This window comes from Lasioglossum baleicum, chromosome 16 (genome assembly GCF_051020765.1).
Source record: "Lasioglossum baleicum chromosome 16, iyLasBale1, whole genome shotgun sequence".
Lineage (NCBI taxonomy): Eukaryota > Metazoa > Arthropoda > Insecta > Hymenoptera > Halictidae > Lasioglossum > Lasioglossum baleicum.
The window spans coordinates 7,262,113-7,280,572 of NC_134944.1; the positions used below are offsets into that span (position 1 = coordinate 7,262,113).

Consider the following 18,460-nt stretch of genomic DNA (forward strand, 5'->3'; position numbering starts at 1 on the left):
ACTTCTCTGCGCAAGCGCAGACTGCACGACTGCAGCGCCACATGCAAGCACGTGGCCCGGGTGGCCCCACTCTGTCAGTACTGCCCAGTGATGCCAGAATGAGGTTGAAACCAACCTCTTTTCCCCCTCCAGGCTCTCCACCTCTATCCCCTTCCACTATCCTATTCCACCGTGCAGTCCCTATCGCGCACGCGCAACGTGTCACATATTACTCTGGTCATCAGAGAGGGGGTACTTGTATTCCCCCCGATTCCTTTTCGATTACCCCTGTTTGGAAACACTGGACTGCACTGGACTACTGCCAAGTACTGCAAGTACTGGCAAGTACTGTACGAGTACCCGAGTGCGCATGTGCGGGAAAACTGACAGATTTTTCCCGCGTACGAACTACGAACTCGCGTGTATGAACAATCCTCGAATGTGTAACAACAAAATATTGATTTAATGTAGTTTCAGAATGACTTTAGTGCGCTCCATTGTGGGACGTGAACAAGGATCGGGTAAATACATTGCAATATATTAGAAATCATGAGAAAATCGAATGAAATCTATATATCCGTTGATAGGTTATATATAACCCACATAGCGTCGTTGTTAACCGAATTGTCAATTAAAATATCTCCACGTTCTACCACGAATTTTCATACGTTAAATCACATTTCAGCATCGATACGTGACTACGATATCGCTCTGTACCGTTTAAAGTGCTATCAAAATGATGTCTATCGTGGTATCACTCCGAATGCGAACGAAATCGACTATAATCCGGAGTCGCCGGTTTTCGCGTGCCGATTTTGCACTACAGAAGGCTACGAGGAAATACTTGCTTTAGCGAACGAGGACGGAGAGATCGCGATTCAAAATACTAATGCTCAAGCAGCGTGCGATCGACCGTTGGGAAAAACTCAGGTAATATTATTATATACTATTAGCAAAACAGTTCTACGAGCAATACGTTTTGCATGAAATTTTCAATATAAAATATTATATTAATTGCATAGAAACAAAAACATTTAATTTTATTTCCAGGCGCACTACAATGCAATATTTGACGTTGCCTGGATGCCTGGAGAATTGAAATTAGTGACAGCATCTGGAGATCATACTGCCAGATTATGGGATGTCTCTGGTTCCGAAATAAGACAGGTTGACTATTTTCATGGTCATACTAGGAGTCTTAAAACTGCTGTGTTTCGTTATCAAGATCAAGGTAATTATATCATGATCCTATCAAAAATATATTCCCAGAAGTATTCATCAATACCAATTTATTTCAGCTGTGTTTGCAACGGGAGCTAGAGATGGCTCTATAATGTTATGGGACATTAGAGCCAACCACCATGGACAACATAAACCAGATAATTGTATCGCCAACGCGCATTACGTTGGATTCATTGGCAACATGAGACAGAGAAGAGCGATCAATCGGGCATCCAGAGCAGAAAGTATTACCGGTTTAGCATTTCAAGACGATGTTAATTTATTGTCTTGTGCAGCTGGCGATGGGTAAATTTATCGATATTAACATCACTTGTGAAAGGGATATAGTGTGTTATCAACTGTTATTTATATTACAGTTTAATAAAGGTGTGGGATTTGCGTAAAACTTATACCGTTCACAAGAAGGAACCAATAGCCAAGCATACAATGAACTATAGTGGGCACAGTAAGAGAAATGGGTTCTCGTCGTTGTTAATATGTCCTGCCAGAATCACGTTATACGCCAGTTGTATGGATAACATTATATACGCATACAACATATCCTCGTATAATCCTAATCCAAGTAAGATTCGCGGTGATGAGTTTGTCATATTAAAGTAAACAAACGTTAACATGTTTTACACATTAGTTTCAGAATTTTATGGCCATCAGAATCGTACATACTATGTTAAGACTTGTTTAAGTCCCGATGGACGTTACATAGCCAGTGGTTCTAGCGACGAACTTGCGTACATATGGCGAACAACCAAACCAGGTGCACCGGTAGTTCAACTCTCTGGACATACGGAAGAAGTTACTTGTATCACTTGGTGTAACGTTGGGGAAACCAAAGTACAAATAGAAATTTTACTAGGGTAAAGGTACCAGTTACTGGATATTTAGTGACTTCGAAGTTTTTTTTATTAATTTGAAGGCATTCTGTAATTTATTTTGCATTGTTTGTGATAAACGATCGATTATCAATCTGTTTCTGTATCGTTGAATTTTTCTGAATGATTTTGTTAAAAAGCAAAAGAAATATTAACGAAGTTTTGGTCCTATTTAACGGACACAAGAAATTTGTGATAACCAATCAATTAATTAATACTTTTTTTATGCCGTAGCACATTATTTTTCTTCGCATTTTCTATAATCGGAAACGATAAATTGCGTTGTCTCGGGGAATAAGATTTTTTTACCTAATGTTTTCTATATCTTAAACAAAAATTATTGTAATACTTTTGATTTATATACGAAGGAGAAACTTCATGTTAGTTAGTTAGTAGGGTGGAACACGATAACTGCTACCTTTACCCTATCTATTTTTCTGCGCCGTCAGCTTTCATTCTATTTACACATGTATTTCTGTTTTTCTTTAGATAGTAACATGTTCCGACGATTCCTGCCATCGGATCTGGAGAGTCGGCTATGAACATAAAATAGAGAACGAGGAAATACAAATACGCGGCCACGCCGAAATCGTTAATACGAAAGATCCGTTAGAGAGTTTAAAATTAGAAACTACGCCAACTGTTTCCGAACGTTGGGTTATGTCCGAGGAACGCACTCCTGGATCCGATACCACGGCTAGTACGTATTCGTAAGACAAGTCTTCTTACACCCAGATATTTCTATGCCAATATGTCGAGACAATTTAAACGGTAACTTTGTCACTGCTAGGTGCCACCCCTGGTCCCAGCGATGCTATCAACCAGACCGAAGCTAATCGACCTAGTCACAGACTCAGCAATTCTGTGAAGAGAACTTACTGTCAGATGATGATGGGATCGCGGTCCGAAGGAAAATTCAAATCGCATTTGTCACCGATACACGAGAGCAATGAATTGATCGCGAAACGAGCTCATTTAGAGAATCGTGGTGCGCGAAGATTATTTAGTCCGTACAACGACAACAGTCGATTGCACAAAGGCTACGAATCGGACGAGCCAAGCACAAGTTCCTCCACCGTGGAGAGGAATAACGAAATCGTGTTTTCTCCTACGTTGAATCTCCCGAATTTTGTAATCGACGGCACGGCACCGCATTTGCTTCAAATGTCCCCGGAAAAGTACAGAGAAAACGTCGATTGGCTGACCAGAATACGAAGAGAAAAATTCGAGCTCAGACCAGGAAAATCAGTGTCTGAGAAATTGAACGGCGTTGCCACAACACCGGCCAGAAGAAACAGTAGATCACGATCTACGGAACCGCAGAAAGTATCAAAATCGTCGAAAAGCTCGGCACCCTCGTTGTTGAACTTCTTCAAAATTACGGGAAAGGATAGTGAAACGAATGCGTGTTGCGATGATGTTAACAGTTCTACAAAGTTTTAAAAGAGCTGGTTTCTCGCACATAGTGGGATTCCATTTCGATTGTTTCGTGCCTATATAGCTCTAGAAATATATTTTTATAATTTTAGTGTAAGATTACATTCAACACGTGCGGACCAATGAATGTGATAAGAATGCTAGTGCACTTCAGAAGCAATAGATGTAAAACCGTAACGGAACTTCATAGTGTAGGATATAGGTATATCTAGCATAACCGTGTGAGTATTACGATATCATATGTAAAGAAATAGATTATATACTCAAGAATGTCATGTACAGATGACAATAGCGTAAAGTACCTTTTATATACGATAATAAATTATTTCTTATAAAAATACATGAAGTTGTGAATACAGCGAATTTTTTCTACCGTTGTTAATAATGTGCCTAGCATATCAAAGAGTCAGAAGTACAATAAATAGATCACCAGTTTATTTAAATTATACATCACCTTTTTATTAACTTTTCAGTTCGGGTGAAAACACTTTCACCGCCCGTGAAAGTAGTTTAATTTTCACTGACTTCATTTCGTACTCTTCATCGTCGATGTACAATGTTTTTTCTTTACTTACCTGCAAACAGATTTAATATGAAAATAATAATAGCTTATATAAATATATGTGTAATTAAAGTTTACCTCTTTAGGTATTATTTCAATGTCTTTCGCTTCTAATATCTGCTTATACAATAATTTGTTATTGGTCTCCTGTTTCCATCCTTCAAGCACAAAAGAGAAGTACCCAATGTCTTTTGGACCTGTATCACAAATAAAGCATTTTATTTTTTCATGAAAATAAATTGTTCTATATCTTTTCAATTACCTATTTTCAATTTCAAAGACGGTGGCGACGATGGAGCTTCCGATTTCTCTACATTGGAACTTTCTATATGCAGTTCGTTCGTTGATATAGGCAACTCATAAGGAACACCACATTGTTCGTTTACTATTTTACTATAATCGATCACTGGGAAAGTTAATCAATATTATAAAATAAATTGCCGTATCTTTAACAGTTTCATATTAGCAAACATATCTAAACAAACCTGGTGTGCTCGGTCTTTTTGGAACAAATGCGTGCCACCACCTCTTATTCGTGGTAAAAGCAACAGGCTGATGACAAGAGGAACAGCCATCGCATGGATTACTATACTTTATCGTTGCATCACAGTTCCAATTTAAAGTATCTTTATATCCATTCAATATATAAGTTGCATATCTGTAATGGGCATAATGCAAATAAGATAAACATTGACAAAATCATCAATGAACTCGAAATATCTGTGTTTACTTTTTTAAGGGTCCCCAGTACCAATATTTTTTAGCAATAGTATGTGCATCTTTCCATGCACCCCATTCGATCATGCCCATTGCGTAAATTGGCTTCACCGGCTCTTCAGCATTTTCCTACAATGATAAGTATATACTGTGTAGTTTAATATTTTATATATGGGTTGTCTCAGTTAATTTAATCAGTAGACTGCGGATCTTTATGGCTTCTGAAACCTTTCAAAAAATGCCAGAACACATCCTTCGACAGAATTTAGTCAAATTTTGATATATTTCAGATCTACAAAGGCTACTACCACTGAAAATGATATTTTATTTGGTTCCCCTTTCTTAAAAACCATCTCGAAAAATTGAAAATTGCATAAATTTCCGCAGTTTATTGGTCAGTTTGAATAACTACTAATCTAAGCATGGTAAACGTACTTCGATTGGCTCAACTTCGATCATATCCATCATTTTGGAGTTCTCACATATAACTGCCATCGTAGCCTCTACTAACTGCCTCACATGGGATAAATTATCGTATTCGCCGTACATAGACTTTGCAACCCTGTTCACCTGTCCCAAAGGTAAAATGCCAATAGGACATTGTTTAACTGAATTGATATTGGAATTACATTTTCTAACTAGTCCCGTCAAAACGTCTGACAAGGTGCCATCTCCTCCTGCTACTACGATGGCATCGGTTGGCGTATCCAAGTCCATTATAATTTTTCTAGCTTCGTTTTCCGACTTGGTTTGTATCACCGTCACAGCTATTCCTGCCAAGTGCAGCAACGGTTCGCAGTATTTTGTAAATAGTTTCTTAGCTTTTCTACGAATAGAAACGGTTGATAACAATCAAACAAACAATGAATATGCTTTATCAGTACATAAACAACAAACCCGTTTTTCGCGTTTGGATTTAAAATAACTGTTACGTGTCGATTTTTCATGTTTGTCGGACATGGAGCATCGCCGTACAGCGAAGCGGTTTCACAGTATTGCCTCATTAATTGGTCCGTTCTAAAAGAAAGAAAATATTTAGTTATCAGTAACATGAACAGGAGCAGATTCAAAAATGATTTTTTAATAGAAGACTCTTACTTGTACGCTTCTTTGCTGTAAGAAACTCCGTAAGAGAAGGCTACGGCTCCAACGACAGACTTCTTCCAATTATTTCTTACAGTCTGAAGAAACTTTAATATCTTCGCCATTTTTCTATTTCTGATAAAACAATGTCTACAAACATATACAAATATCACGCTGTACTGTTATTCCGGAGAATTTTCCTATAGAAATCATCGAGTTGTATCGCATCGATAACATTTAAATTCATCTCCTTTCCCGTAGAGCTTTTGTTTACGGAAATTAAGACCGATAATCGTGTAATTTGCTTTTCGAATCATTAACGTAATGCTGCATTTTAAAGGAATAATACGAGCATATATTTGATCGAGTCAAAATAATTCGACAACTATTCTTCGGGACCACGTGGTTTTAATGATACAGTATATTTAGTGAGTATAGTATGTGCATGGTATGTACATATGATCATGATATGATCACATATGATATGATATATTTGTATTGCGAACCACACGAACCTAACTGAATCTAACACCGAATGCCGAATGTTGTGATGTGAAAAAAGGTTACTAAAGGTTGTGCACAGATTTCACGATTTGAACGGTGAACTTTGCATAAAGAGGGTGTTTGAAAGTTATCGAATACATTCGTTTTTCCCTAATTGTTTGTTATATATGTAAGATTATAATATAGTATATATTTAGTGCAACTACGACGAATTACTACCAATCAGAAATTATGATCAGCCTAGTTCTTTTAGCACGGATTGTGGTGAGTGCAACATTTTCTATTCGAGACGTATTTAGCTTTTTCAACTATTATTTTTAAATCACAGAAGTAGGATCATTTCGTCGATCGTTCGTCCTTTTCGTTGACGAGCCGATAGTTGACAACAAGGATAGCATTCATCAATAAGTACCAACCATTTTCGGTCAGGTAGCAAATTTATGTAACGCGTAACTGTGCGAACGGTTTTATTCGTGTTTTTCGACATTTATTCGAGTAACATTCGATATTCGAAAATGACAGGTCAGTAGAACAGTTCGTACAGCGGTGTGCGATGTTCTAGTGTCGTTCGCCGATGGGTTACTGATTATACATATATACGTATACATTGTGAAATGCAATAAAATCCGTAAGACTTATAGTCGCGTCAGGATATTCTAAATGTTATGTTATTTCTGCGCTACTACGTCCGTGCTACGTAACAACACGAATTAAGTATAATTTTAGATAATTGCACCGATGAGCTGCGCAAATCGGGTAAAGCATGAATGCACGTACTCTATCGTACTTTTCACTATTTTACGCATTTCTTACGGTTTAAATATTTTCTATATAATAGAAAACAATTCCTAAAATTGTTCATATTCACCCAAATGCATTAAATGTATTTTTATCTGTATTTTTAGATGATCATATAGCACGGAATTTAAAAGATAGCAACTTGAATGAAACTAGAGTCAATCAGAAGGATGAAGAAGTCAGTATAAACGAGGCAAACGTAACAATAGAAACAGTGGAGATGCCAAATGAAATTGAAAACAAAGACGAAGCGGTACAACAAAATGCTGGAGACAAGAAGAATGCCTCCGAGGAGGATAAGAGCAAAGAATTTACTAATGTCGATTCAGCCATGTTAACAGAACCATCCACTTCGCAAGACAACACCTTGCCTTGCTTCGACAATGTTGGATCGAGCAGTAGTGAACGAAACGAAACCAAGGAATGCATTGCCAAAGGTATTATCAAAATCCCATGTATATGGGACAAGTATGTGTATCCCCTATTTCGCTTGTTGTCAAACACAATCAACAAACAGCCAGATATGGGTGACATTCTTCTTCGTTAAGTTCCCATTTGTAACACAAGAATTTACTGCAATAAGCACTGGCAAATATAAATATACAAAATGCAAATATTTAAAATATACACGTTAAAACAGTTCAAACACATTTGTGGTGATTTTGGACAATTGGGACAATACGTTATAGTCTTTTTACATTTTTTCTCGCTGCCTGGCGCTCGAGAATTTGTCTCTTCTTCTGATAACATAGAACGCAAATCCTTTTAATAGACTTGCCCCGCGCATTCTCTAACTAGAAGTTCCCAGAATTTTCTCAATTGCATTTTTCTTAATTACTATGAATTTCTGTTTTCGTTTTTGCACTCAGACTATCGGATTTGGGCCCCGCAAGAAACTCAACCGATTCACACTGAGCGACCAACGTGTTAATTGGTTGTAACTTTATTTTACAGATCAAATAGACAGTAGCGGTGGAGTTTCGATGGAAAGTCTTGGAAACAGTTCAGACGAGGATTCTGGGAGACAGAGGCTAAGCGAAGGTGTATCAAGTTCATCGATATCCGAAGATGTGAGTTGCAACCTCGATCGCGTGAACAGTACAATGGGATTTAATAAAATTAAATCCTGGCTGGATGACATGAAACAGGATGATGACACCACTAGCGACAGTTCCTCGGATGATTTGGATGCTGTTCAATTGAGACATAGTAAGCGATTGCAAGATCTATAGAGTCCATATAAGGCCCTTTAATGGTATATATGTAAATGTAGTGAAAAGAGAGCAGGGTACGGGGAGCGACGGAAGATTCAGAAAGTATCTATCCTCGAATAATGATTTTTGCGACATTGACGATGATTCGATAGGTACATATATATATATATATATATATATATACATGTGTAGGTATATTTTTAATTAGATGTAAATAGGTAGGTATAGGTAGGTACATTATGCGATAAGTGTTTATATTTTATTTTTATGTAAGGATACTTACTCTCTGAAATAAAATTCTGGTTTGTTTCAAAGCAAATAGACCGAAAGCCAAGTGGTCCGTAGTGCCTGAGCTTACTTCTCGCGAACGAGGTTGCAACCCACTGTTCCACCGAAGATGTTACGGTTCGTTGCATGTTGCTGAACGTCTGAAAATTATGCAGGAGCTGAATGAACATCGGGTAGTTATATTTGGTGAAAAGAGAAACCACAAATTCTATTGTGAAGTATTAAACATACTAATACGTGTCGTGTTTTTACAGGGCTGCGTGAATGGGATAAATTTTAATCAGAAAGGAAATTTATTAGCCAGCTGTTCCGATGATTTAACTGTAATCATATGGAACTGGGCAGTAGGGAAGAAACGACACGTTTTCGACACAGGTCATACAAGTAATGTATTTCAGGTATCTACGAGCGTATATTAATTAAATTGTACAGAGTGAGCTGAATATTTTTCATATTCGGTACACCCTGTATACGTGTTTCAATTATAGAATAATGTATTTATTTTATTTGTTTAGTCTAAGTGGCTACCGTTCGACGATAATTTTTTAATAACCTGCGCCCGTGACGGCCTTGTACGACTATTGGATGTGAATCGCGGTACATCGCGAGGCGTTGCAACCCACGATGCACCGGCTCATAAGCTAGATATTCAACCAGACTCGCCACACATCGTTTTATCTGCCGGCGAAGATGCCAAAGTGCTGTCCATCGATATTAGAGAAAATGAAGCAACGGAGTATGTGTTGCCATTCGAGCAACTTCTTTTCCTTTCTTTAAGTTGTTCATTCGGTTTCACAATGTACATGAGATTGTTTGCGTAGATTGACAGTCGTGAAGGATGGCATCCATAATGTGAGGCTGTACAGTGTTCAATCGCATCCTATAAACTGTAACGAATTCTGCGTTGGTGGATTCGCGCCCGAAGTTCGAATTTACGATCGACGAAAAGCGTCCACGCAGCTCCATAAACTTTGCCCTGCACATCTGGTACAGCATTTCGATTTCAAGTAAAACTTTATTACTAGTTCTGTTTGACTGGTTCGTGATCGATTGCAGATTGGAAGCCCGGACAACGTACTCGTCACTTCTGCTGTATATAACTATAATGGAACCGAAATTCTGGCAAGTTACAGCGACGAACTGATATATTTATTTGATGCGGTCTCGCCGAAAATTGGAGATTTCGTGCACAGTTACGATGGTCACACTAATACTATTACAGGTACGTTGTGCAATGTGTTTTGAATAGTTTCAAAATTACTACGAACGCCCTCTACGTAAAATGACGGTGATGTTAGGAACTACACAGTCACATTCTCTGTACAAGTTGGAAGTTGGAAGTTGGAACTGCCTGCTGTACATAGTACATATAAAAACTTGACTTACGTGTTTTATAGTAAAAGGCGTGTCTTTCTTCGGACCAAAAAGTGAGTTCGTTGTATCTGGATGTGACAGTAAAGACATATTTGTTTGGGATAAGGAATCGGAAGTGATTATCAATTCGATGTCGGGTGGCAAACGAGGAGTCGTACGTACCTGCGTCAATTTATAATTGAATTTTAACGATAAATACTTATTTAACGATATCTTATTCAACAGGTGAATTGTTTAGAACCTCATCCGCATATTCCCGTTCTTGCCACTTGCGGGCTAAGGTACGACGTGAAAATATGGGCTCCGTCCAACGATCATTCTCCTACCGTTTGGGAACACTCGTCCTTTGTATGCATACCAAAACAATGTATCCAAATAAACGATAGTCAATTTCAATTTCACTCTTGCGACTTCTTTTTGTTTTTTAGGTGATGAATTTGCGGGGTGCCAAAAGGACTATACGCCTCGGGGAGAACACGTTGTACATAGAATACGAAGACAATCCTGTGATACTATTTGTAGATTAATTTTACGAAATTTCCGAGAGTACGTAGTCGATGAAGTAATCGATTAGCGAATATAAATCAATAACGACTTGTCTTTTCATACTGAAGATTAATTCATATCCGTTTGTATTACGAAATATAGCGCATTCAAAATAGCGATGCTGATGAGGAGGACGATGACGACGATAACGGTACCGATAATCGTCCGGATAGAACAAAGACTGCAATGTTCTTCGTATTCGAGGTATCGAACGAGACTGTTCTGCTGTTCGTGAAATTTACATCTGCACGATATTTTCAGAGATAATTAAAACATTAAAATCATGGTGAAATACATACTGGAAACGAACTAAAACAGTTCTGTGCCCCTTTCTCGATTTATGTTTTTGATTTCGTTTTTCTCTTTTTTTTTTACCAGATCGATAAATTATATACGTTATACACATCAATTCTTCTTGTTGTTATTAGACTGCGGATTTTATGCATTTATGGCAAAAAAAGCAGTGGACATATTAAAAAGATTTAAAGACATCAGCATATTGGCTTCAGCTTAATCGGATAATTAAAAGAAAGAAATTTTTATTTCGCACCTGTGTCTTGCAATCAATGCAAACATTTTTTATTTTGCATAAAGATCCGCAGTCTACTTATTATTAATATAATACTTCTGTAGTTGTATGGGTCTAGTGTGCGATAAAACTGTATAAAGACTGTTGTTAAGAACGTGTACAGTATTGAGTGATAATAAGGAACAATACAGTTCTATCTATTAAATTTTCATTGAACATACATGTTTATTCTTGCCCGTCGGGTACAGAAAAAAAAAACTGAAACTATACTTCGCGAATAAATTGTTCAGTTTTGTAACTCGTAGTGTGTACATTTATTTACTGTAAATAAAAATCGATTAAAGCGTTCAAAACTGCATCACTAATTCTTTCATATATTAAAATATTTATTTGTTACCATTAACCAGCTTAATGTACAGCAATGCATTGTTCTTAGATGATTCGTTCCATACAGGTGAAAGTAATTCGGTCGAAAAAAAACAAAAAAAAAAGAAAGAAGGAAAGAATGTTAGTCTTAAATATGGAAATGTAATGTATCACCTAGTAAATGTATAACATGAAATAAAAAGATTTTTAAAGGACGTAACGTGTTTTAAAAGATACCGATCGAATGAGCAAGAGCTGCGTATATGTGCAACGTCGTGGTACCTATTATAAAAGTAGTAACAGCTTTAACAATCAGTGCTAACCACGGGCCAGTTAGGAAAAGTGTAGTTAGGAAGTCCAAGATCAGCGATCTATAGACTGTGAGCACAAGCATGCCAATTACTACAGGAACTAAACCACGTTTCAAGTCGTGTCTCGACCACAGCCACACAAGCGTCGCTGTCGTTATATGCTGTACCTGTGCATCAGAAATGGAATAAATATCTTTTCTTTGACAGCTGTAAATGTGTTAAAGGAGTAGACTCGTTCCACAATTTCTCAATAATGCAAAGATGGGGTTTGTCAATATTCAAAAGCACTAGATAAAAAATCAATCTAGGCTTCAGCCACCCTCAAAAGTCCTATTTTTACGTTTACAATTTTCTACCGCTCTACTTCTACCCTTACCGCTGTCAACTTCGCTTTTACACACACTCTACTCTCATTCAACGCTTACACTCACACGTCCTCTAACGAAGTCCTCTTTTTTTACGTGTACGAGGAGTAATTTGCATTATTCGGGTTCATGCTCCAAAATAATGCAAATTACGCCTCACAAACGTAAAAATAGGACTTTTGCCTACATTGATCTTTCATCTAGCGCTTTTCACTACTGGAAAACTCCATTTTTCCATTATCGAGAAATGAGAAGGCGCATCCCGTACCCTCGCAATCCTGGAAACGAGACTATCCCTTTAACATAGAATTTAGCAGCATTCGATACTTACTAGGTTAATGTTAGATTCAAGACTTTCTTGAATGTATTTCCAATCAAACTCTGCCCCCCTCGCACCGACCCATAATAGAAGAAATCTGGTAAGGAGTACCTCGGCTCCTGCCCATCCGATTCCAGCCGTTAAAACTTTAGCATGTCCCTTACCAGGAATACTATTCAGCACTAGAAGGATTCCTACTAAATCAGCTAAATCTATGGAAGATTTCAAGAATTCCTGGAACGTGATACGTTTAATCGTTAACAGAACTCGACGGAATGACAATTAAAATACTTACGCCTACTAAATCGAAGCCTCCTTCTCCAACGGTATCAGCTGTCGGAAAAAATGTGGCGAATGCCAGCATTTTTACTAGTTGGGTGAAAATGTAAATGCCTCCCGCTTGAATGCATTTCCAAAATGCTCCGTATTCAGACCTGAAAGTTCGCGATGCGTTAGTTTCATCGTAAAAAATACTTCTATTAGGCACAGCCGCAGTTGCGGTTAGGTTAGAATGTTCTTGATCGTACTCACAAGCCGGAATACTTGTAGGTGAGGTAATATGGGACGTAAACTAAAGCTAAACAATTTCCGAAATGGTATAGTGTCATTTTTTCGATAGTATTATGTTAATTTCATTGGCATATCATAAATTATGCACTAGCAGACAACTCATAATAATATACAGGTGATTACACGCTCCATTTCGCAATTGGAGAGTCACTATATGTATAGTGGATAGAAGCCATTTAGTTCGGGCGTACAGTGTACAGCGTAGATGGCAACATGATCGCATTACTTGTCCTTTTCTCTCTCACAGTAGATTGTAAATCTGTCCTTCTTTAGTACATCCGCACTCGTCATACGTTCCCAATACAAAGTTGGCTCTGCAGTTATTAGGAGCCGCATGAAAATAGTTTCGAAAGGAGGCTTTACAAATCGAAATAGCGCCATCTTTCTCTCTCGCACAATCGACGTGAAATTGAAAAATTGTTAGAAATTAGATAACTAGTAATAATTTATGAACATTTGCAGATGGAAAATATAGAACAGGCCTACAACAACTTTCGCATATAGTTTTTCATCCAGCTGTCTTTTATTCATTTCTTTCATTCAATTATATTATTATCCAAACTCTTGTCTCTTGTTCTAAACTGCGTCTTCAACTTTCACAATTAATTTCCTAACTTTACGGGCACAATTAATGCCTAAAACCACTCTAGACGCTGAGGAACATTACTATAGCAATTACAGACGGACTTGCGTTGTTGTTAATTAGTTATTAACAATGGGAGAGTTGATTGTGCGACAAGGATAGCAATAGCCGGGTCATGTGACTAGTGGCACCATCCGTGGCGAAACGTTGAAACTGCTAGACAAACAAGACCGACGGCTGACTGTAATTTACTGTTACCCCCGCAGTCCACTGTCGGTATCATATGTGAAGCAACTTCGGTGTTTCGTCACGGGTGACGCCATTGAAACTGCCAGGTAAAAGGCGCGCGTTTCAATTAATGTTTGATCAATGAAAAGCTTCTTGCGTGTCTATTCGCTCGGTTAACGAAATTTCCGAATCATGGTGAGATTAACTACCGAGTACATCGACAGAAAATGTTCTCAGGCATTGTTAAGTAAATCTCTCAGCAAGAAAATAAAGAAGCAGGAGCTGTACAACACGACGCACTTGCGTATGAACAATAACTTTATAAGCAGCATTGTAAGATATCCTCGTGACATACACGGGCAACGATCGCACGTTCAATTTCAATACTAATCGAAAACGCACGTTCTCTTTTCGTCACAGGGAAATGTTAACAATTATAAAAACCTTAAGGTGATATACTTGCAAAATAATAATATATCAAGCATAGAGAATTTGCATTTCGCATCGAATCTGACCCATCTGTATCTGCAACACAATGCGATTCGGAAAATGGAGAATTTGGACGCGTTCGGCAAACTTCAAGTTTTGTACTTGGGATACAACGATATAGTTGTGGTGGAAGGACTCGAAAGCGCGGGGAACTTAACTACTTTGGATGTAGAAAATCAAAGGCTGAGTCTTGGAGAATCATTGTGCTTTGATCCACGAAGTGTACATACTTTATCCGTGAGTGCTTGATTATGTTTAAGTCGAGCGACGTTATACACACACACACACACGCACACATACGCGCGCACACGCACGCGTGAGAACCCTTTGTTATACATTCTTTTTAGACTTGCTTACAAGTACTCAACATCTCCGGTAACAAAATGACATCTCTAAAAGACGTCAAGAATTTACGGAAATTAGAGATTCTAGACGCCAGAAACAATCTATTGGAAGATATCGACGATCTCACCGAGACCATGAGCACCTTCATCTCGTTGAGAGACTTGTCTTTGCAAGGCAATCCTGTAACTCGGTGTTACAGATACAAAGAAAATCTGATCGCCAATAATGATACAATAAGTGTGTTTATTTGTTAGACGGTTCTATTTTATATATCTACGATTTATACTTCTAGATATATTATTATGATTATTCTATCATATTATTCACAGGGAACTTCAATGGGAAAACGGTCACGGATGTGTGCCGATGCTTCATGAAAAGATTCAAGATAGAGAAACACCTTTACCGCAAGAAGAAGTCTTCTAGAGATACATTGGATGAAGATATTACAAGTAATCGTTTAATTAGATTCCTTACAACACGTTTTTCTAGATCGTATAGTTTCGTTACCGCAACTTTCGTTTTCTAGGTTCATTGAATCTACCGCTAGCACTGAAGAAATCGATATCTAGGGCAATGTTTCAGCATCCAGGTCCGAAATTAGCCGCTACAATTTCAACCATTGACATCATGCCACCACAAGTGTTTCCACCGTGGAAAACAGGTATAACAGGGGGAAGAACCGCACGAGCTATCGTAATACAGTCAAATCGCGATCTAAGCCGATTCTCGGTTCTGTGCTGTGACAGAGATCGTGAAGGGATACTATTTTTTGTGGGTGGGTACCCGAAGTCGAAACCCGAATCCGATAAAATCGATTTTACTCTTTCTTCAATCGTTATCGGATTGAATTGCAATTATAAAAAGGAAGAGGAGTTGAAAAATTGCGTTTTCTTCACAAAAATTTAAAATAAAATAGTTTTTATACAATGCGATGCACTGTTTCCTTTTTTTAAAAAGATTTTTAGTTTGATATCATTTACATAAAATACGAAAACATTTAAAAATTTGAAAGAATGCATATAAAATCAGATTGAGCGATATAATATTCGGGTACCCGAAGATCCGAGTTTTCAATGAAACCACTAAATACAGTTGAAATTATATCGTGTTTAGTGTCATTTTAAGAAGAAAAAAGGCTACAAATAAGTCGGTAAAAGTCTCGTAAAAAAAATTATGAAAAATAAATAAGTATTGTAATTGGATTAATAGTGGTTCGTTGGCCCCTCGCGAGGTACGCCCCCAGTGGAAGGGGTAGGCGAACTGGCTTAGATCGCAAAGCTTCGTCGCGCTTAGATCGCGATTTTACTGTACGTACAATATATGTAATACATGCTAAATCTATCGTTTTAATTAATTTAGCGCCAGGTACAAAAACTATACGACAAGGCCATGTGACACCAAGGCCATTCTGGAGTAACGTAATTAAAACGAAACAGACTCATGTTGTGCGATCCTCGTTGAAGAGCAAAGCTATTCAATTACCACCAATCACGCAGCCTCCTAATATAAAATAAAAAAGAAGAGTTTTGTTTTCTTTTTGTGTAACATTCAATACATTTGTCATTATTAACTTTCATAACGTTACAACAACAAATTATACATATATGCATGCAAAGAAACAGATTCCTTCGATTAGATGTGTGTTCTTATTTATTAATATTCTTGTTTATAGAAAAATTATTTATAATTCATTGTATGGTTCTCATTCAGGTTTAGTCGTTTTATATGTATGTATATGCTATTAAATAATAACTACCACGTATGTATATATATATAAACACTATCTCGTTAATGCCTGCATGCCGGAAAGACGTGTACAAAAAAAGTAAAAATAAAAATCCTACAACCGAGCTTGCATCGAAGAAAAGTATATGGCGGAACATGTGAAAAGAAACACTGAAGGCGAACTAATTACAAACGATATTTTGTACAATTTTCTAGCACTAAGGCGGCTATTCTATCATACGAATGTGCATGTAAAGTGACAGTTTTCTTTTGTATATATAGCTGAACGAAAAAAAGTACATTGAAAGTTCATGCGGGTGAAACAACTGTTCAATTTGAAATATAACGAATACGTGCATACATTAAAACCCAGACCTGACGCGGGGATCACTATGATATTATAATTATGACATTATAAAAGTATAATATTATGTTATCACTGAATAAACAACAGAAATATCAAAGTACAAAATACTATTAACTACATTTGTACACTGCTTGAAGACTTATGCACATTATGTATATATATATAATCTTTAAAGATCAGTTTTCTATACCAACTAAACCGCGAATAGAAGTATACGAAGTTGATACAATATGTTGGAAATGTTTATTCACGCTTGGCGAACTCGATGAAAATTATACGCAAGAAATTCTTCAAGCAGAGCTAGGTTTCATAAAATTCTGATTACTTTATGAAGAATTAAATAAATTACTTTGAAATGACGCAGGCATTTACAATATATACTTGTTAGTCACTATAAGCATGGAATGTTAGATTATACACGATAAGAACAAGTACATAAATTATAAAATTACACGGTACAAAAGATACGAGTAGAAAATGAATTTCTTATTGGTCGTATAACTTTACTCGGTCTTTTATTATATGTATATCCGGAAAACACGAAGCCTTGTTCTATCAAGTGTTGTATGCGAATTGCTCACGAATAATATGCTCGGGAATAGAAAGAATGAATTATTGTAATGGTTGAGCATTATCTTAAAATATCAGTTAACACTTCGAAATAAGGTGAGATTAATGAATCAATATATTTGAAACATTAGCTGCCAGCGTATATAACAAACTAAGCTTGAAAGACAAAATGCAGCTCGCACGTAGATGGACGATGATTATCCTTTGTTCCAGATCTCAACTATGATGATTCTCTCTCTTTCTCTATATACTATATACTATCATATGTGTGTTAACATTATCAGAATCCTTTGAAGAAATTGTTTACTCTCCGGTTAGATGTATCGAACGTAAACAGCTAAAATCTATCTCGTTTCACCGAAACTAACGGATGTATCAAAAATTTGATTGAGTTACGTTCATGTAAAAGGTAGAAAAGTAAAAAAGATTAGTTTATAATTAACGCGTGAAAATATTTATCGTTAGAAAATAAATGCTTTGTGCAGAATGCAAGCGTAATATATATGCATATAGTATATCAACAGGTATAGTCTCGAATAATGCATTTTTTTTTAGAGAACAAAGGTATAAACAAGCCTCCTACAGTGAGATATGCATATCTTAATGCTGTGTCACTTTTGCCGCATGTACAATATGTATATTATATTATTCATACATAAATATATATAAAGCTGCGGTACATTCTAATATATATATAAATTTGTTTATATATAATTTTATTTTTCTTTTCTTCGAATAAAAAAAAAGGTGATTTAAATCTTAATAATTTTATTGTAGATTCAGGTTATCAGCCTTTTCTCGATCTTAGCATAATTCTTCGCGTCTCATAAAAAAAAGAAATTAAATAAACTATTGAATAAACGAAAAACCTTATTTGACGTTGTAGTCTTAAAAACTACAGGAGTTACAGCTAAATTTAGACACATACGCTGACCAATGCATCATAGCTCTTGGTATGAAGTTACATATACATATATAATTTATCGTCTTACTAGTATTATTCATTATACTAATAACTCTTATCGTTCGCAAAGTATAGAATTCAAGGAAATCTGCACAGCTTCCGAATGCTCGTTT

At 36.8% G+C, this 18,460-nt stretch overlaps 5 protein-coding genes across 16 annotated transcripts; 3 read left to right on the forward strand and 2 right to left on the reverse strand.

The window, feature by feature from the left end:
• The first annotated feature begins 265 nt into the window (after positions 1 to 265).
• On the forward strand, positions 266 to 3,865 carry L(2)dtl (WD40 domain-containing protein denticleless). Its single transcript, XM_076441227.1, has 8 exons — positions 266 to 500; positions 665 to 909; positions 1,030 to 1,210; positions 1,278 to 1,506; positions 1,578 to 1,783; positions 1,850 to 2,052; positions 2,580 to 2,790; positions 2,881 to 3,865. Exons 1-8 carry the CDS (start codon positions 458 to 460, stop codon positions 3,531 to 3,533), a joined length of 1,971 nt encoding a protein of 656 aa, XP_076297342.1. The 5' UTR covers positions 266 to 457; the 3' UTR covers positions 3,534 to 3,865.
• An 82-nt stretch (positions 3,866 to 3,947) lies between these two features.
• On the reverse strand, positions 3,948 to 8,826 carry Mulk (acylglycerol kinase-like protein Mulk). 3 transcript variants are annotated; one of them, XM_076441255.1, is made up of 9 exons: positions 8,689 to 8,826; positions 5,905 to 6,039; positions 5,704 to 5,823; positions 5,242 to 5,632; positions 4,820 to 4,935; positions 4,575 to 4,747; positions 4,352 to 4,495; positions 4,168 to 4,286; positions 3,948 to 4,102 (listed from the first exon to the last, which is right to left on the reverse strand). In XM_076441255.1, the coding sequence occupies exons 2-9, from the start codon at positions 6,012 to 6,014 to the stop codon at positions 3,989 to 3,991; spliced, it is 1,287 nt and encodes a 428-aa protein (XP_076297370.1). In that variant the 5' UTR covers positions 6,015 to 6,039; positions 8,689 to 8,826; the 3' UTR covers positions 3,948 to 3,988. The 3 variants fall into 3 exon arrangements, with proteins under 3 accessions (XP_076297370.1, XP_076297369.1, XP_076297367.1); XM_076441254.1 differs by lacking the exon at positions 8,689 to 8,826 and adding an exon at positions 6,810 to 6,984; XM_076441252.1 differs by lacking the exon at positions 8,689 to 8,826 and adding an exon at positions 6,405 to 6,542.
• Positions 6,515 to 10,856, forward strand: LOC143217224 (DDB1- and CUL4-associated factor 8). Of its 10 annotated transcripts, XM_076441233.1 has the most exons (14): positions 6,923 to 7,207; positions 7,299 to 7,628; positions 8,146 to 8,261; positions 8,340 to 8,400; positions 8,465 to 8,557; positions 8,721 to 8,866; positions 8,948 to 9,091; positions 9,209 to 9,429; positions 9,515 to 9,680; positions 9,750 to 9,915; positions 10,091 to 10,221; positions 10,293 to 10,415; positions 10,496 to 10,613; positions 10,716 to 10,856. In XM_076441233.1, the coding sequence occupies exons 1-13, from the start codon at positions 7,132 to 7,134 to the stop codon at positions 10,592 to 10,594; spliced, it is 1,872 nt and encodes a 623-aa protein (XP_076297348.1). In that variant the 5' UTR covers positions 6,923 to 7,131; the 3' UTR covers positions 10,595 to 10,613; positions 10,716 to 10,856. The 10 variants fall into 10 exon arrangements, with proteins under 10 accessions (XP_076297351.1, XP_076297352.1, XP_076297346.1 ...); XM_076441236.1 differs by lacking the exon at positions 6,923 to 7,207 and adding an exon at positions 6,515 to 6,657 and having other exon boundaries at positions 8,146 to 8,400; XM_076441237.1 differs by lacking the exon at positions 6,923 to 7,207 and adding an exon at positions 6,682 to 6,822 and having other exon boundaries at positions 8,146 to 8,400.
• A 100-nt stretch (positions 10,857 to 10,956) lies between these two features.
• Positions 10,957 to 13,258, reverse strand: LOC143217238 (BOS complex subunit TMEM147). The gene is made up of 4 exons (XM_076441258.1): positions 13,035 to 13,258; positions 12,799 to 12,937; positions 12,516 to 12,737; positions 10,957 to 11,986 (listed from the first exon to the last, which is right to left on the reverse strand). Exons 1-4 carry the CDS (start codon positions 13,109 to 13,111, stop codon positions 11,735 to 11,737), a joined length of 690 nt encoding a protein of 229 aa, XP_076297373.1. The 5' UTR covers positions 13,112 to 13,258; the 3' UTR covers positions 10,957 to 11,734.
• Positions 13,259 to 13,841: 583 nt separating this feature from the next.
• On the forward strand, positions 13,842 to 17,233 carry LOC143217244 (uncharacterized). Its single transcript, XM_076441266.1, has 6 exons — positions 13,842 to 14,217; positions 14,305 to 14,610; positions 14,721 to 14,955; positions 15,048 to 15,170; positions 15,248 to 15,382; positions 16,081 to 17,233. The coding sequence occupies exons 1-6, from the start codon at positions 14,077 to 14,079 to the stop codon at positions 16,233 to 16,235; spliced, it is 1,095 nt and encodes a 364-aa protein (XP_076297381.1). The 5' UTR covers positions 13,842 to 14,076; the 3' UTR covers positions 16,236 to 17,233.
• The last annotated feature ends 1,227 nt before the right edge of the window (positions 17,234 to 18,460 follow it).

Bases quoted from the DNA above. Each gene is read 5' to 3' on its own strand.
- LOC143217224 (XM_076441228.1), top strand. From the start codon at position 7,132: ATGAGCTGCGCAAATCGGGTAAAGCATGAATGCACGTACTCTATCGTA. The intron at 7,629-8,145 runs GTATTATCAAAA...TTTATTTTACAG, and splicing joins CAAGGAATGCATTGCCAAAG to ATCAAATAGACAGTAGCGGT. The intron at 8,401-8,464 runs GTAAGCGATTGC...ATGTAAATGTAG, and splicing joins TGCTGTTCAATTGAGACATA to TGAAAAGAGAGCAGGGTACG.
- LOC143217244 (XM_076441266.1), top strand. From the start codon at position 14,077: ATGGTGAGATTAACTACCGAGTACATCGACAGAAAATGTTCTCAGGCA. The intron at 14,218-14,304 runs GTAAGATATCCT...TTTTCGTCACAG, and splicing joins ATAACTTTATAAGCAGCATT to GGAAATGTTAACAATTATAA. The intron at 14,956-15,047 runs GTGTGTTTATTT...TATTATTCACAG, and splicing joins CGCCAATAATGATACAATAA to GGAACTTCAATGGGAAAACG.
- LOC143217238 (XM_076441258.1), bottom strand. From the start codon at position 13,111: ATGACACTATACCATTTCGGAAATTGTTTAGCTTTAGTTTACGTCCCA. The intron at 12,938-13,034 runs GTGAGTACGATC...GCGAACTTTCAG, and splicing joins ACCTACAAGTATTCCGGCTT to GTCTGAATACGGAGCATTTT. The intron at 12,738-12,798 runs GTAAGTATTTTA...ATCACGTTCCAG, and splicing joins GAGGCTTCGATTTAGTAGGC to GAATTCTTGAAATCTTCCAT.
- Mulk (XM_076441255.1), bottom strand. From the start codon at position 6,014: ATGGCGAAGATATTAAAGTTTCTTCAGACTGTAAGAAATAATTGGAAG. The intron at 5,824-5,904 runs GTAAGAGTCTTC...TCTTTCTTTTAG, and splicing joins TACAGCAAAGAAGCGTACAA to AACGGACCAATTAATGAGGC. The intron at 4,936-5,241 runs GTACGTTTACCA...TTATCATTGTAG, and splicing joins TCGAAGTTGAGCCAATCGAA to GAAAATGCTGAAGAGCCGGT.